This window comes from Theropithecus gelada, chromosome 11 (assembly GCF_003255815.1).
Source record: "Theropithecus gelada isolate Dixy chromosome 11, Tgel_1.0, whole genome shotgun sequence".
In the NCBI taxonomy this organism is placed as follows: domain Eukaryota; kingdom Metazoa; phylum Chordata; class Mammalia; order Primates; family Cercopithecidae; genus Theropithecus; species Theropithecus gelada.
The window spans coordinates 98,674,850-98,690,654 of record NC_037679.1 but is presented as its reverse complement, the minus strand read 5'-3'; the positions used below and the strand labels follow the sequence as shown (position 1 = coordinate 98,690,654).

At 47.9% G+C, this 15,805-nt stretch overlaps 1 protein-coding gene across 2 annotated transcripts in view; it reads right to left on the bottom strand.

Annotated features, from left to right (window-relative positions):
- VWF (von Willebrand factor) overlaps positions 1–15,805 on the bottom strand; it is a 172,054-nt gene that overhangs the window by 15,219 nt on the left and 141,030 nt on the right. For both annotated transcript variants that reach the window (XM_025401752.1, XM_025401750.1), the window contains exons 43-47: positions 11,875–12,024; positions 7,241–7,351; positions 4,872–5,052; positions 3,810–3,850; positions 3,168–3,284 (exon numbers count right to left, since the gene is read on the bottom strand). In XM_025401752.1, coding sequence (XP_025257537.1) covers positions 3,168–3,284; positions 3,810–3,850; positions 4,872–5,052; positions 7,241–7,351; positions 11,875–12,024 — 600 coding nt within the window. The remainder of the gene's footprint in view (positions 1–3,167; positions 3,285–3,809; positions 3,851–4,871; positions 5,053–7,240; positions 7,352–11,874; positions 12,025–15,805) is intronic.

Genomic DNA, 15,805 nt, shown 5'->3' with positions numbered 1-15,805 from the left:
GCTACCAAGCTACCATCCACTGTCTCATCATTCCCTAAAAATTATTAGTGTCGCTTTCTTTAGAAGAAAAAAATTCAAGTTCTTTTGACCATTTCCATCTTCGTACCCCCAAAAAACAAAGAACACAATCACATAATCCCAACATTTTTTAAAGAATCAATTTAGTTTTGTGAGAAGCCAACTCTGTTGTCATTCTTTTTCTCATTTTGCCATATTTAGTGATCACCATTCAGAGATCCATTCATTGGGGTCCTGAGGCTTTTCTATTATGAATCACCAAGTCAATTTGGAGCACCCAGACAGATGACCTGTCCCAAGATCAAGGTTAGGAGTCGGTAAGCTTGCTCGGAGATTAATTTAAACCATTTGTTCTCATAAATGAAGCCATGAACGTGACATGTCTTCAGAAGCAGGCAGGAGGAAAAGCCAGGGAGGACAGAGCAGTCAGGGAAGCCAAATCCACACAGCAGGAGGCAGAGGGCAAAGTGAGGCCAAGAAAAGCAAAGGTGGAGGGCAGTTACGGGAGAAGAAACATTTGGAAGAAAAGGGAAAGGAGGGAGAAAAGAAGCAGAAGGGGGCAACAGTGTTAAGGGTGTAGCAGGGGCTTGGAAGAGGCAAGGGAGGCGAGGAGAGCGCGTAGAGGAAACACCCACTCTGCAGCATGTCTGCTGCCCTGCAGGACCAGACCACAGCCGCGCACGATGAACGGGACTTGTTTGGGCACTGCTGGATTTCCCGGCCGCTGCTGGCTACGGGTATGTGTTCCACATGCCTTCGTTCACAGAGAGGGCAGAGTTGCCTTCTGGGTTTTCCCAGAACACTGGGATTGTTGCAGGAAACATCCTTCTCAGGAGCAGCCTCTTCCTCCTCCTGCTGAGCAAGTTCCCAGCCAGCCCCCGAGTTCACTTGTTTAGGTCTGAGCAGCCAATTAGTCCTGCTTTCCTCACACAGTTGTCCTCCTAAAACTGCCTTGCACACCATCCTCCATGGCCCCTTTCCATGTATTTCCATCGACTGCTTGCAGCTCTCCCATCCACCTCCTCGTGTTTCCCTTTTCTAACCCTGGCTTCTGGCTGCCGGTTATTCATTCACCATGCCCTTCCCTGGAAGGTCTATTCGACATTCCACCCGTTCATGGCTCGAGGTCCACTCAGGGTGGCCCTCCTCCAGGACGCCTTTCCAGGGTTCCACGGCACGGTGGCCCCTCTTCCTCGTGCTTTCCTTGAGCAGCCAGCTGTCAAGCCTCATCTCGACCACTCATCAGCACAAACTTCCTTCTGCTGATCTCCCTTTAGGTACAAGCATTGTCTCCCCTGGGAGGCAACAGAAGACTCATATCTTGGGCAATGCTGACATTTCAGCCCGATGTGTGCAGTTCAAGCCGACCGAGCCAGCCTTAATTCACCACAGCTACCCCCGCCCCCAGGAGATGTCCCAGAGACCTTTCATGGCAGAAGACGTAGTAGGACTAGCGGAGGATGCTGAGCTAGAACGGGATCAGCAGAGGCCGGCTTCAGCAAGGCTTGAGAGATGCATAGAGGGAGAGGGAATCTAAGGGATCTCAAGAGACAGGAGGTGGCTGCACTCCTCTGGGAGATAGCAGAATTTTGGAGGAAAAGAAGAATAATACACAGCCCAAATGGGACCATGGATTTTTGAGTATTTGGAAACCTCCATCTGAGACTGGATTCTAAAGGTGGATTTCTCCAGATACGGAGGAAGCAGCTGTGGCTCCCTCTGAACACCAGAGGGCACTGCAGGGAGAGAGCGGGCCCGCCCTCCAGAGAGCAGGCTGTAGGGCCCGTCTCCACCGGCCGGCATTGGGGTGGGCCGCCCACTGTCTCCTGGCTGCCCTGATTGGATCAGTGGACATTCCAGGAAAAAGGGATGCCACAAGACTGCAGGCAGCATTGTTTCATTCCATATGGAAGCCCAGATGTGTTCTAGGTGGGTTGTTACACAATACACACACGCGCGCACACACACACGCATGCACACAACTGGGCCCCAAATCCTAAAACATCGACTGGGATTTTTAAAAATACAAGCAAAAGGAAAACCACATACTTACCTTCTTCCTAATTAAGGAATGCTCTCTCTGAATCATTCTCTCAGAAACAGCTGTGTCTCCTACAGATCTATCCACTCCATACTTCTTTCATTAAGTCCACACTTAGAGCTTGATACCTCCAAGTGCCATGAAGAACACAGATGTAGAGTATCTACCTGTCCCTTGTCCTCAACAGTGTAAAACACACCTGCACCACCTCTCGGCCCCCACCCCTGCCCCTCTGGCCACTGTGCTGCCTGCTTCTAAGTGGCTCCTCTCCACCTTGCTGCAGCCCCCCCGACTGCCTCACAGAGCTGAGAGACAAGCACTTCCCTGCGCTCTCTGAAAGAGCCATCCCCACAGTTCATGCGTCTAGCTCACAAGAAATTCCTCTGACCAATGGCATTTTCTCAAACAGCAGAAGCCCGACATCCAGAAAGGAGTTTGAGGAAGAGCCAAGGCCCCCTCCTGAGCTGCAGGCCCCGCCCTGCTGCCATGGGGCTCAAAACTTTCCAGTGAGGTAGGACTAAGTCACAACTGAAACCATGGAATGCCAGTTTCATCTGCCAAAGTAGAAACGATGAGTCCACCCCTCAGAACCACCTCAAGGAGGCATCCAGAACAAGCATCGTCAGCGTGCCCCGGCAAAAACAGGGAGAAATATTTGAAACCACCCAAATGTCCCGTAATAGCTTGGCTGTATACATGAGGCACATCCACTCAAAGGAGTGTTGTGTAGAGCCTTGCACATAGGAGGTGTCTGATAAATATTTGTTGACTAATTTTTAGTATTTTTGAAGAACAGTGGTGCTATTTCTTAAAATAGACAAAAAGGGATACGGAACTGTAAACATAGTATCATAAGCCTGGCAAATACTGTGTCTATTGTGAAAACTCAGGAAGAAAATATTTGCAACTTATAAAACCAGAATTATAATTATTTCTGAGGCATGCAATTTGGGTGGGTGACTTTTACTCTCTTCTTCATTGTCAAATATTGTTTATAATCAGAAAATTACGAAAGATTTATTTATTTAAAGACCCCAGTGAGGTCCCACTGCCTGGGTCCCAACAAGCATCCAGTCCATGCCCTCGGTCCCCATCGAGCCTCTCTTACCAGGGGGCAGGGATTGCAGATGGTCTTCCTGCACTCCAGCTTGAATCCAGAGATGATCCCCACCTGCACGATGCAGCGGCAGGTTGTGCATGCATCGATCATCACACTCTTCCCAGGCTGGAACCAGAGGCACCAGGGTCAGGCCACCCCAGCATCCAATCCCCCCCTCGCCTTACTCCCATATGCTGTCTCCTGCCCACCCACCCATAGCTCCCATGAGCCATCGCTCTGCTGCTGGCTCCTGTCTCCTATGGCCCATTGCCTTACTGTCCTCCCATCTCCAGTACTGAGATGGTAAGAGTGAGAACTTTCATTCCAAAGAGGCAGCCCAGGCAGTGGCAGAGGGGACAGACTAAAATGTGCACAATGACTTTAGAGTGCTTCTCTGTGCACAGAAGAAATGCACAGGTGCCTGAGGTGGGGGCCACGAAGTGAGTGTGAGACGGCCCGGAGAGTCAGGAAGATGGTCCTAGCCTGGGCTCCAGGATGCCAGGGATGTCCCGCAGGCAGTGGAAAGCTGGGGTTAGGTCTCCCCGGTTTCCTTCATTTCTGCTTTACAATGACTTGCCTGCTACCCTTCCCGCAGTACCCGCCGCTTCCCTGTCCCCACCACCTGCTCTGGAGAAGAGGGCGGCGGCTCACCCCAATCATAGTGCCATTGAGCATGCAGGCCTCCACGGGCTCTGGGGGAGAGAAAAGCGCAGAGTGAGAGTGGGCACCACACACCCCAGTGAGACCAGTGAGCAGGCTGCTCGCTCCCTTTGGGGCTCCTCCTCCGTGTCTGGGCCTCCCTCCTGTATCTGTCGGCCCTTTCCCCCGCCAACACAGCACTGGGGTCCTACTGCCAGAGCCCACAGCAGCCTCCCTTCCCCATGCAGCCCACAGTGAGAAGAGCCCCGTACATTCTCCAAGCGACAGCACTTGCTTATGTGAATTTACGTTTAAGGGATGGGATAAATGGGAGGATGTTTGGGTTTATCAAACAACGAAATGCTACTCTTGAAATTTTCACTTTCAAGAATTCAGGGCTCAGGCGCAGTGGCTCACGACTGTAATCCCAGCACTTTGGGAGGCCGAGGTGGGTGGATCACTTGAGGTCTGGAGTTCAAGACCAGCCCGGCCAACATAGCAAAACCACATCTCTACTACAAATACAAAAATTCGCCAGGCGTGGTGGCACACGCCTGTAATCCCAGCTACTCGGAAGGCTGAGGCTGGAAAAACGCTTGAATCCAGGAGGCAGAGGTTTCGGTGAGTCAAGATAGCGCCTCTGCACTCCAGCCTATCCAGAGATAGCGCCTCTCACTCCAGAGTGAGAATCCACCTAAACTCAGAGTGAGTTCACCTCACTAGAGAGAACGTTTTTGTTGTTGTTGCCATTTGTTTGTTTGTTTGTTCGCAGGGTCAGAGTGGCAAGTTGAACGCCTTCCCCGGGGTGAAACGTCACAGCATACAAAGGTGGTCTCCAAATCAGAGAAACCTAGGGTCGAATCCCAGTCTCGCTATGTAGTGATCTTCGGGAAATTCTTACGGTTTTCTTATTTGCTTTCTCATAAAAGCAGTAGGAACAGATGGGAAGATCTCGGTCCTATCCATTTCCCTAAGTTGCTAAAAAGGCAAAGAATTCAGGAGCCAAAGGTGGAAAGAGAGGCTTAAAGATGGGGCCCGGTCCAGCCCAGCACAGCCCCAGCCTACACGACTTACCACAGTGACAGCTTGGGCAGCACGCTGAGGTCTTACAGCTCAGCTGAAAGCCCGAGGGGCAGACAGGGACCTCCAGCTGGGGGCAGGAGACGTTCCTTTGTTGTACAAAGACCTCCTCCTTCACTCGGACACACTCGTTGATGAGGCAGGGGTTCTCCGGGGAGGCCCAGTGGGAGCCGACCTGAAGGGCACCAGAATTAGTCCAACAAGCTGGGGCAGGGCTAGAGCCCAGGGTCCCAGTGGGAAGGTGCTCTTCTCTCAGGGAGTTGGTTTGGACTCTAGACGTGAGGCCTGGCTTAACCTGTAAGTCCCCACCACAGGGTAGGGCCCATGGAGGGGATGAGTGGGGCTCATCTCAGTGAGTGCCACTCAAACAGTCTGCGTCAAAATCACCTGACTGAGGCACCCAGGCAAGCACCTTGGAGAAGCCAGGGGACTCATCCTCCCTTTCTCAGCACTGGTTTGAGCTGAGCTCAGACACTCTGGCCGAGAAGCAGCACTGTGGGCCATCAGACGGAAGGTGCAGCGGGGAAGCCCAACCCATTTCCCAGCCTGGTGCCACTTCCCACGGTAAGGGGAGACAGGGAGCTGGCAGAAGCCTGAGAAGGCTGGCCTGGGACCCCAACAGCCCTGCAATCTGTCCATGAAGAGTCCGGGGCTGCACACAGGTAGCCTGATCTCAAAGGGTTGTCACCATGGGCCAAAAGCACTGAAAGGACCCAAGACCATGGTTCAGAAAAGTCACCAGGAGGATCTTCCCCGGAAAATGTCACCGCGAGTGCCCTGTGTCGGCCAGCACCCAGATATGTAACCAGGTGCCCTCTGCCGCCATCTCAGGCCCTGACCTACTTCTCCTGGTGCCTGCTTATTTCTTCTCCTTCCAGATGGAGTGTAGAAAATGCCAAACACTTGCAGCCATTCTCTTCGCCTCCCACTCCTGACTCCACCCTCCAGACCTCTCCCTCCTCTGATTACTTACTCACCGAGCCATGGCCACCAGCTCACTAAGAGCACCCATTGCCACCACCCCTGCTGCCCCCTGACATGGTTCAGCAGCAAAACCACTGCCATCACCCAAGTTTTTTAGTTCAGATGGAGACTTGAGGTAGAGGAGAGAAGCCCAGGTCACCTTATGTTTTGCAAATACCGATGGGGGCAGGGTGGGGTGGGCCTTGAAGGGAAATGAGAGATGGGGAAAGGGGCAGGAATACTGAGCACAAAGGGACTGGCTCTCCGCCCCTCCAGGATGGGGCAGCCTCTGATCTGAGCTGTACCTTGACCCTGGGAAGGAGGAATAAAACCTGCCTCCATCCAGGGCACATGGGAGCAGAAACACTAAAAGGTGGGGAGGGGAGAACACAGGGAAGGGAACACACAGGCAACCCGGACTAGAGGGGGAGGTGGAAACTCACCTGAAAAAGCCCAGTGAGTCATTCTGTTATCACTGGGGAGGAGAAAGGCAATGGGCCTGGGTAGGAGATGGGGAAGGCTCAGGACAAGATAGCAGACCCTTGGCCTTCCTCTCTAAGGGAAGCGCATTGGTCTTACTAAGGGAGACAGAGGGAAGGCCCATATGGGCAGCTCACCTCCTCCCAGCACCAGCTCCCAAGGCTGCCAGGACTTGGCTACTACCCACCTTATCCTTCTGACCAGACTGAAAGAACTGTGATTCTCCTAGCATCTGGACTAAAATCCCCAGAGACGGAATCCTCTGTTTTTAAGAATAATGGCTTGATGAGCATCAGAGTCTGAGAGCACCTGGCAGCACACAGGGGACAGCTGAACTGCTCTGTGTTACAAGAAGGGACTGGCAGGGGTGGGCCAGCCAGGAGAGGATGAGAGTGGGGCGATAGGGGGCTGGCAAGATGTCCCAAGCCAGACCTGCAGAAATAGCCGAGGGACTGTGGGAAATACTGTTCCTTTTCTGGGTTGTAAAGTTTTCCACCTCCCTAAAACCACCAGGGAGGTTTCAGTAGAAATCAGTGAAAAGGTCTGGGGACCCTGCCTGGGTCCATGTGGTCCAGAACAGTACTTGCAGCCTGTGGCACTTCGGAGGGGTGATGAGGCCATCCCAGAACCAGCCGCTCAGCCACAGCACCTCAGATTCACAGGTGAATGAGAGAGCATGAATGCCCCCGAGAGGGCCCTGGGCTTTTCTCCCAAAATCTACAAAATGGGAAGCCTGAGGCAGTCTTAACTAGTTCCTAAGGGGCAGGTCATCCCAGCTGGCATCTGGGTAACACCAACAGCTGGGTGAAACGCCCAGTGAGGAAAGCAAAGGGCAGGGAATGAGATGAAACTAAGGTCAACACTGGTCCCTGGAGCAGCCCCGGTCTGCCCTCCTCCCCGTCCCGGGGGCCTGGACCTACGCTCTTCCAGGAAGACTGGGAGTCCCCCCGTGGTGAGCCGGTCACCACTTCACAGGCAGATGGCAGGCACCTTCCACAGCACTCGCCTTCACGCGGAACATAAGTGAAGCCCTGGAAAAGCAGAAAAAACAGAGCAAGGACAGGTGAGCAGCAAAGACATAGGGGTTCTTACCTACACCTCCTGCGTACTGTACCCTGGGGTTCTACTGAGTGATCACTGGTCTGGGCATTTTCGCCTTTGTTGCCAACCAGGCTCAGGGTCATGCCAAGAAGCAGCAACTACTAGGTCAGTAAACAAAGTCTTACATCCGCTGCAGAGATATAATTCTGTTCCCTGAAAGATCCCACTTTGAGAGAGGCCATGATCCAGTCTGTGGGAGTATTAAAGACAGCTCAGAGTTCACTTAGCAGCAGCTGCTACCATCATGGCCAACTCTAGGTCCCCTCACTGACCGGGGGGAGCACTCAGGATGACTGGGATCCAGTCTCTGCTCTCGCAGGGCTAGCCTCCCATACAAGACGAACACTGGATCCCAATACTGCTCACCAATGTGCTGATTTGGGCTTCTCCAAGAGGTTACAAACTTGACATTTACCTAGTAATTTATAGGGTATGGTGTTCTTTACAAAAGAAAAGTGAGAGAGCAACAGACAAACCTTCCCCAGAAAGCATGCCAAGGAGAACAGCATCCTGGGAGTCTGTCAGCCCATTTTGCCTCTAGAAGGTCCTCCAATCTGGCTAAAGCATCATGAAAATAGACTGAAACCCTCCTCTGAAAAGTCTATACAAAGAATAGTCAAAGTGATGACAGTGTGTTTGTCCCAGGAGCCAAGAACAAAGAATCCAGGACTATGCTCCATCTTGGAGCTATGTCCTTAAGAGAGAAAGAGTAACCACAGCTGTTCCGGACAGGTGTGGGACAGGTGTGGGACAGGTGTGGGACGGGCGTGGGACAGGTGTGGATGGCAGCCTGCTGTGCTCCCCCAGCACACTCCCAAGCAGGGCAGAACGTGAAGATGTACAACACATGTGCCTCTCTCTGGAAGGGCTCAACACTCCTGAGACTTGGCTCAACCCCACCCAGTCTCCACGAGACCTATTAACATCCCTGCCCACCTCCCAGCAGTGCGCAGCGAGCTGTCTCCAGGCTTTTATGAGCCAAGATTCAAGTCATTTACTGTGCACCTACAATGTACTAGGTACTATGGAGGAGACAACAAATTAGGATGACTCAATCTGTGTACACACCTTCCACGATACAGCAGAACATACAAAATGCCATTCAAGAAGAAAACAAGGTCTCAGGGAGCCAGAAACAAAGACTCAAAGAACACAGAAGACAGTAATTAATACCTTTAAGGGATCTGCTGTCATTCTCGCGCGCCTCTCTAGAAGGCTGAGTGATCGAGATCCGCATATTATTTTCGTTTCCTGTTGCCTCTCACCATGAGCAAAGAGTGTCAATATTATGGATGGATCCCAGGCCAGATGCCTGTTCCCACAGCCCCGGCTAGCTTCTCACACTCACTTTTAGCCCTGCCTCCAAATTTACATCTGTCTAAGATTCCCCTCCATACCCCACAGCAACCCTGTTTGCCCGCTGCATAACCAGGGTCCAGCCTGTATTTTTCAATTCTTTCTTTTCCCTTCCTCCGACAAATTCCCTCGCTTATCTCTACGTTTGATGTCTTGTATCAAAATACACATCCCCGGCCCTTCTCCTGGCTCTCTTCTCCATCCTGTTTTCATTGGTTTCCCAACTAAGAATGGAACTAAGTAGGTCTAATTAGCCACCCAACCTGAAAACATATGCACTGAACAATAAATTATGAATTTATCTAGTAGCACGATCCTTTAAGCACAATTGCAGTAACTGAAACGGAGGTGGCAGATGCCAAGCTCTGGTCACTTGTCCCCTCTGAGGTGATCTGAGGAGCACGGTTTGAAGAGCTCCTCCTGGATCAGACTGACCCTTTTGCAACACTACAGTTGCGGATTGAACCAGCCTAACAGGACGGGCTCCGGGCTCGGGTCAGGACCCTCCAGTGTCCACAGGCTTCCTGTGAGCTACAGGGGCTCCGGCCAACCCCGTTCCCTGGGGTGGTCCTGTTTCCCGTCTGATACTGGGAAGAACATCCCTCCCTCTTCTTCCTCCTCCTGAGGAGTATCACAGAGTGAATAAAATCTAATGGACTTCCTTCGGTTTCTCAGAACACAGTTCCTACACCTTGACTGAACCCGATTCAGGAGCCTACGGGTGAGGAGTCAGACGGCCATCAGCCTTCATGGAAAATCCCCTCAAAGGCTTGTAGAGAGGCGGAGGCCTCCTCTCACTATGGACACGGAAGCAAGGCCATCGCCTGAGGACCACCTGGAACATTCCTGAGAAGCCGCCAACGCCCCCACTTACCTGCCGCCACTCCTCTGACACGAAGAGCAGAGAACTACGGAGGAGCTTGGGCAAAGTGTGTTTCTGCACACTGTGGCTTCAGGGTGACGATGATAGTGTTGTCCTTTCTTTTCTGTCACAACCCAGACAACACATGGACTGGGAGATATGAGCCCAAGTGCCTCTGAGGTCAGACCAGAGATAACAATGCTAACAATACTACCGTCTTTGCAGAATGAAGTCTGAGACTATCTGTAACTTACTTAAGCTCCCACCTCACTCAACACAGTACAGATCCAAGCCCAGCCTCCCATGTCCCCTGAGATTTTAAACCACGACGCTCCCTTCTCTTCCCCAGAAGATGTGAACATTCAGCCTCTAAGACAGGGCACTGGATTCCCTAGAGCAATCACATGGTCAAGAGTTCTAGACACGTTTCCTCCTCCACTCCTGCCCTGACCTCCCTACTCATCTTCTTTTTGAAGTTGTCCCCAGCTTTTCTACACAGCCAGGATTATACCCCAGGACCTGCAGCTCCCCCAATAGTTGACTGGACCAGAGCATGAACTGGACAGTGGACCCGATCCAAGGGCTGAGCTGGGCCTGTCAACTTTCCTCTTGAGAAGCTGATCCATGAAACACAAAGACCAACTAAGTCAGATTGGAAAAGGATGAACCATGGATCTGAAAAGCTGTGTGGAGTTGAAGTGAGATTTGATAAAGCTGTGTGCAAACAAAATGTATGAGAAAGCAAAACTTCTGCACAGAGGAAGCTGGCCTGCAGGGAGGAGCTGGAGCAGATGGACACAAATACCGGCTCTTAGGACAAATGGAGACACATGCTGTAGGACCCTGGTGCCCACCTACAAATCCTACACTTCCTGTCAGAGATCCTCCTGTATCTTTTCTACAAATCCTACACTTCCTGTCTGAGATCCTCCTGTATCTTTTCTACAAATTCTACACTTCCTGTCTGAGATCCTCCTGTATCTTTTCTACAAATTCCCTCTTATTGTAGTTAGTCTGAATGGGTTCTATTCTTTGCAAGCAAAACTCCCCACTGAAACACGAAATATAGTGGGTGTCAATATCCTAAAAATGACCTGTAAACAGCACTTCTCTTTATTTGACAGCAAGTTATTTTCCTGGCCTCAGGTGGCCTGTGAGAGGAGATGAAAACCAAAGGGTTTCTAAAGCTTAGTGTTTCCCAAAGGAACACCTGGATACCACAGCATCATCCTCTCTCAAAGGTACTGAGCAACTCCACTCACTCTCAGTACCCAAATGCAGGTAGAACAGCAGGTGAAGGGCCTGGGTTTCAGGATCTGTCCTCAAGCTCTCCTCTGCCATCAAACCATTCACCTTGAAAACACCTTCAGGAGCTCTGTCTTCACTGCCGTTGACATTTGCAAAAGCAATCAGGAGATGTATGTGCTTGCCCGCCCTGGCACCTCTTCTCTTAATATCATTATCTGCTGATAATAATGTAGTAATACGCGCATTAAACTAGCAAGCAGAATTTGTCCTACAATCCTCTCTGCAGACTGGTGCTCCCTTTTTAGGGTCTGATCAGTCCTCAACATGCAAGAATAGGGCACCCCAGCACACACAGGAGCCTCAGGGGCAGCCGCCACAAACTGGATTTGGAGAACAGAGATGTTTTCCGTACCTCAAATTATAAACATGGCCTGAAAATCAACAGTCTACGTGGAGACACCAGAGTACACTGAAACCAGGACAATCCTAGAAAATTCAGAGCATACGTTTGTTCTAGGGACAGGTGAAGGTGATATATGAGGGTGGAAGAAAAAGGAAATCAAGTCCTCTTTTCTAAGCATTTAGTCCTCCCCACATCTCTGCTCAAACCTACTCCACCAGTCCTTTAGACTTAAGGCCATACAACAGACGTGACCATTAGCTAAGGCCTGAACTGCAGGAGGATGACACCGAAATCCTTTGCTCACGTTTTTTCTTCTTATCCAGCCCTAACCCTCTCCCCTCTTCCATACTCCTAGCCTTGAACCAGAGGTCACTAAAGCACCTTTCTTGCCCTTCCTCGTGAACCCGGGAGGCAGAGCTTGCAGTGATCCGCGATTGTGCCACTGCACTACAGCCTGGGCGACGCAGCAAGCCTCTTATCTCCAAAAAAAAAAAAAAAAACCTTTCTTGCCCTTCCTAAGATGCCCTCCTCTACTTTCCTGCCCTGATGGCTCCAGGCATGCCCAGCCCCTCTGTCCCACTCACCGACCGACAGCTGTCTTCACAGGGCTTCTGGGAGCACTGGACCACGCGGAGGCCCATCACAGCATCCTCCATGTCGGTGCAGGTGCACACGTCGCAGCCCTCTTCCCAGAACTGGCCCACCGGGTAGATGGTGCTTCGGTGGACACACACCTGTAGACGTAAGTTTTCGTGAGTGAACTCATTTCGTTCATTGAAACAAACGGTGAGTTAGCACCTACTACACGGAAGCCACTCTAGGTGCTGAGAATGTGGCAATATATAAAACCAAATGTGGTCTCTGCCCATATGCAGGACTGCTTATAAAACAGATTTCATCCTCTTCCTTTCCCTGCCTGCCAGCCTTAGAAAAGCCATCCCCAGTCTCTGAGGGGTGGCCCCTCGTGAGGCCTTCATGGTCCACAGACTTGAATACAACACACTGGCTGCCTTGGTCTCACTTCTTCCTGCCTTAACTGCACTTCACTCCTTCCTATGTCACCGAGAAGCTGTACCCACATTCCCAGACCCAGTAATGTCCTTGGACTCGGAGCCCATCCCCTCTAGCCCTCTGCCTACTTACAAGCAAGTTGCGCAGGGGCTATGAACGCGTGTCCCCTTACCCACAGATGACTAGGAACATAGAAAGCAAAGACTCTGGGACACAGAGCAGGGGATATGTTTGAGAGACAAGGGATCCCATTTGGAAGAACCATAGGCTCTGGCAGAGATGTGGGAAAAGAGATGAAAAAGGCTGGTTGAAAGGGAAACGTGGCAAGTCTGGGACGCACGCCACAGACAATGCTCGGACATCCTTTTCTTGGAATGAGGAGCTAAGGAAGCTGTTTGATCAGGGGACTTAATGTCAGTTTTGAAATTAATCCCAAGTATGCCCTCCAAAGCTATGCAAAATAGGTCTCCATCCTGTGAATGCCATAATAGCACTTCAAACATTTCAAAAGCACTATCATATATCTTCTCAGTCTTCTAGCTTCTGTATAATGAACTTATTGAATGAGACCCCTTGTTCTATTAAAAGGCCTGCAGGAAAATGTTACCATCCCTATGGAGAATTGTTTAGCAATACTTAGCAAAAGTAAATGTGTATTTACCATTTGACTCAGAATCTCACTTCTAGGAATCCATCCCAAAGACACACTGCCAAGTCCACAAAATGACAGATGCATATGGCTGTTTGTTACTGCAATTAGTAATAGCAAAAGGCTGAAGCGACTCAAATGTCCACCAATAGGGGACTTGTTGGAAAAAAACTACAGTGCTGCCATGCAATGGAGTACTATTGCAGCTATAAGAAAGAATAAGGCATATCTCTAGACACTGATACAGAATAATCTCCATCAAATATTGTTAAATGAGAAAGAACAATTTAAAATATAATTCATAATATACTTCTTTTCTATGAGAAATGGGAAGAAACATGTATAAAATTTATCATATTTTCAAAAAGAAAACTAATAAAAATTATAAAGGCTGGACACGGTGGCTGGCTGATGCCTGTAATCCCAGCACTTTGGGAGGCTGAGACAAGCAGATATATATACACTACATATATAATACATACATTATATATTACATACTTGTATTATATATTACATAAAATACATATTACAAATACATATACTATATTACATATATATAACATAACATATGCTATATATTATATACATTATAGAATTCATGTATATAAATTATAGGGTAGAGGAAGGAATAAGGTAGAGAAAACAGAGTAAGACTCCTGGGAATATGTCTTGTTATAATTATAATAATTATATATAGTTACATATTATTTAATTATATATTACATATTATACATAAAATATTATATATTGTTATATGTTATAATATATAATACATATAAATATATATTATATAGTTTATTGATCATATTATATATTATATATTTTTATAGTTATATATTTATATAACATATAATTATAATAATAATAATGTGCCACCTACTTGATATCTAGTTAATGAGATATTTCAAGTTGTTTTCCATTTTTTAGGGATTGCTTTTTATTTCTTTTAAAATTTAAAATTACTATGGCGTAAAATATTTAAATGATTTTAAAGCCCAAATTATAAAACAAGACATATTCCCAGGAGTCTTGTATAATTATATGCAATATTATAATTTCTATATTATAGGTAGTATATAATTATATAATATATAATTATATAGTATACAATTATATAATATATATTTATAATTTTATATATAATTATATATAATTTATTTCGTATAAAATATTTATATAAAATTATAGTTATATATAACATGTTATATATATAATAATTACAATAATTATTTCAAATGACTTAAAACCCTAGTATTTACACTATGTATCTTCCCAATGAGTTTTTTTTTTTAGGATAAGAAGAACTGAAAGGAAATTTTTATTTATTTATTTATTTATTTATGACAAAGTCTCACTCCGTAGCTCAGGCTAGAGTGCAATGGTACAATCTCGGCTCACTGCAAACTCTGCCTTCTGGGTTCAAGCAATTCTCCTGCCTCAGCCTCCCAAGTAGCTGGAAATACAGGTGCACACTACCACACTCAACTAATTTTTTGTATTTTTTAGTAGAGATGGGGTTTCACCATATTGGCCAGGCTGGTCTTGAACTCCCAACCTCAGGTAATCAGCCCACCTCGGCCTCCCAAAGTGCTAGGTTTACAGGTTAGTTTCGAAACTATTACAGGTATATTGCAAGATAAAGCAAATAAGTAGTTAATTATATTAGGAAACCAGAATTTTCAACTTAGAAGAGAAGTGATACAACCAATCAAAGAAGTAAAGTCCCATAATTAAATCTGAATCAGAAATACCACTACAAACTTAGTAGTTTTTATCCTCTCTTAAAACATGTATTTCTAAGCTCTGTTCACCAAAAAGGTCTGAAGGCAATGGCAACCCAGGAGCCATAAATATTCTTGGCACCCAGATTTTGTGTCTAAATACCACTTGTACTAAAAAGTAGAGGGACTTTTGTCAAAATGGCAGATCCAAGGACTAGGGCAGTAAATGCCCAGGGTGAGCCTGGCATGCCTTGTTTCAGAAAGCAAGAAAACTACAAAAGACTCATGAGGCCATGCCAACAGGCTCCAAAGCTGACTTCAAGGAGCCCCCATTTACCCCAGGGAGGGCAATTTTAGTATCAAAAAAATAAAGTTTACAATGAATCAACACACACCAAATACATAAGCATCCATGAATTCATAATGATGGAGGGGGGGAACCTCTTTGGCTGTCCTTGACAGTTGCTGGGGCATCAACTAATGGCCCTGAAAACTGGAAAGGAAAAAATCAAGCCCTTATTCTGCTTTTATTCTGCTTTGTCTAATGTAATTTTATTTCAGGGTAACTGAAAACAGCTGGGAGAAAGTTCTTTCTTATGGGAGAATTCCAGTTAATAAATGCAATCAGTATGATAGAAGTGAGAAAAGTCACGATTTTGAAACTCCTACTGACATACTAAATCTTAGACAACACCTATAAATATTAAAACGATAAACTAAACTGTTGACGGGATAAACTTCACAATGCAGAAAGAAATAGGTTGACTTCATCTGAACACATAATCAGTCTTATCTTTCAAAGTGGGAAGCTAGGCCAGGTGCAGTGGCTCATGCCTGTAATCCCAACACTTTGGGAGGTCGAGGAGGAGGATGGATCACAAGGTCAGGAGATCAAGACCATCCTGGCCAACATGGTGAAACCCCATCTCTACTAATAAAACAAAAATTAGCTGGGCGTGATGGTGTGTGCCTGCAATCCCAGCTACTCAGAAGGCTAAGGCAGGAGAATCGCTTGAACCAGGGAGTAGGAGGTCGCAATCAGCCAAGATCGAACCACTGCACTCCAACCTGGTGACAGAGTGAGACTGGAGGGGAGGGAGGAGGGGAGGGAGGAGGGGAGGGAGGAGGGGAGGG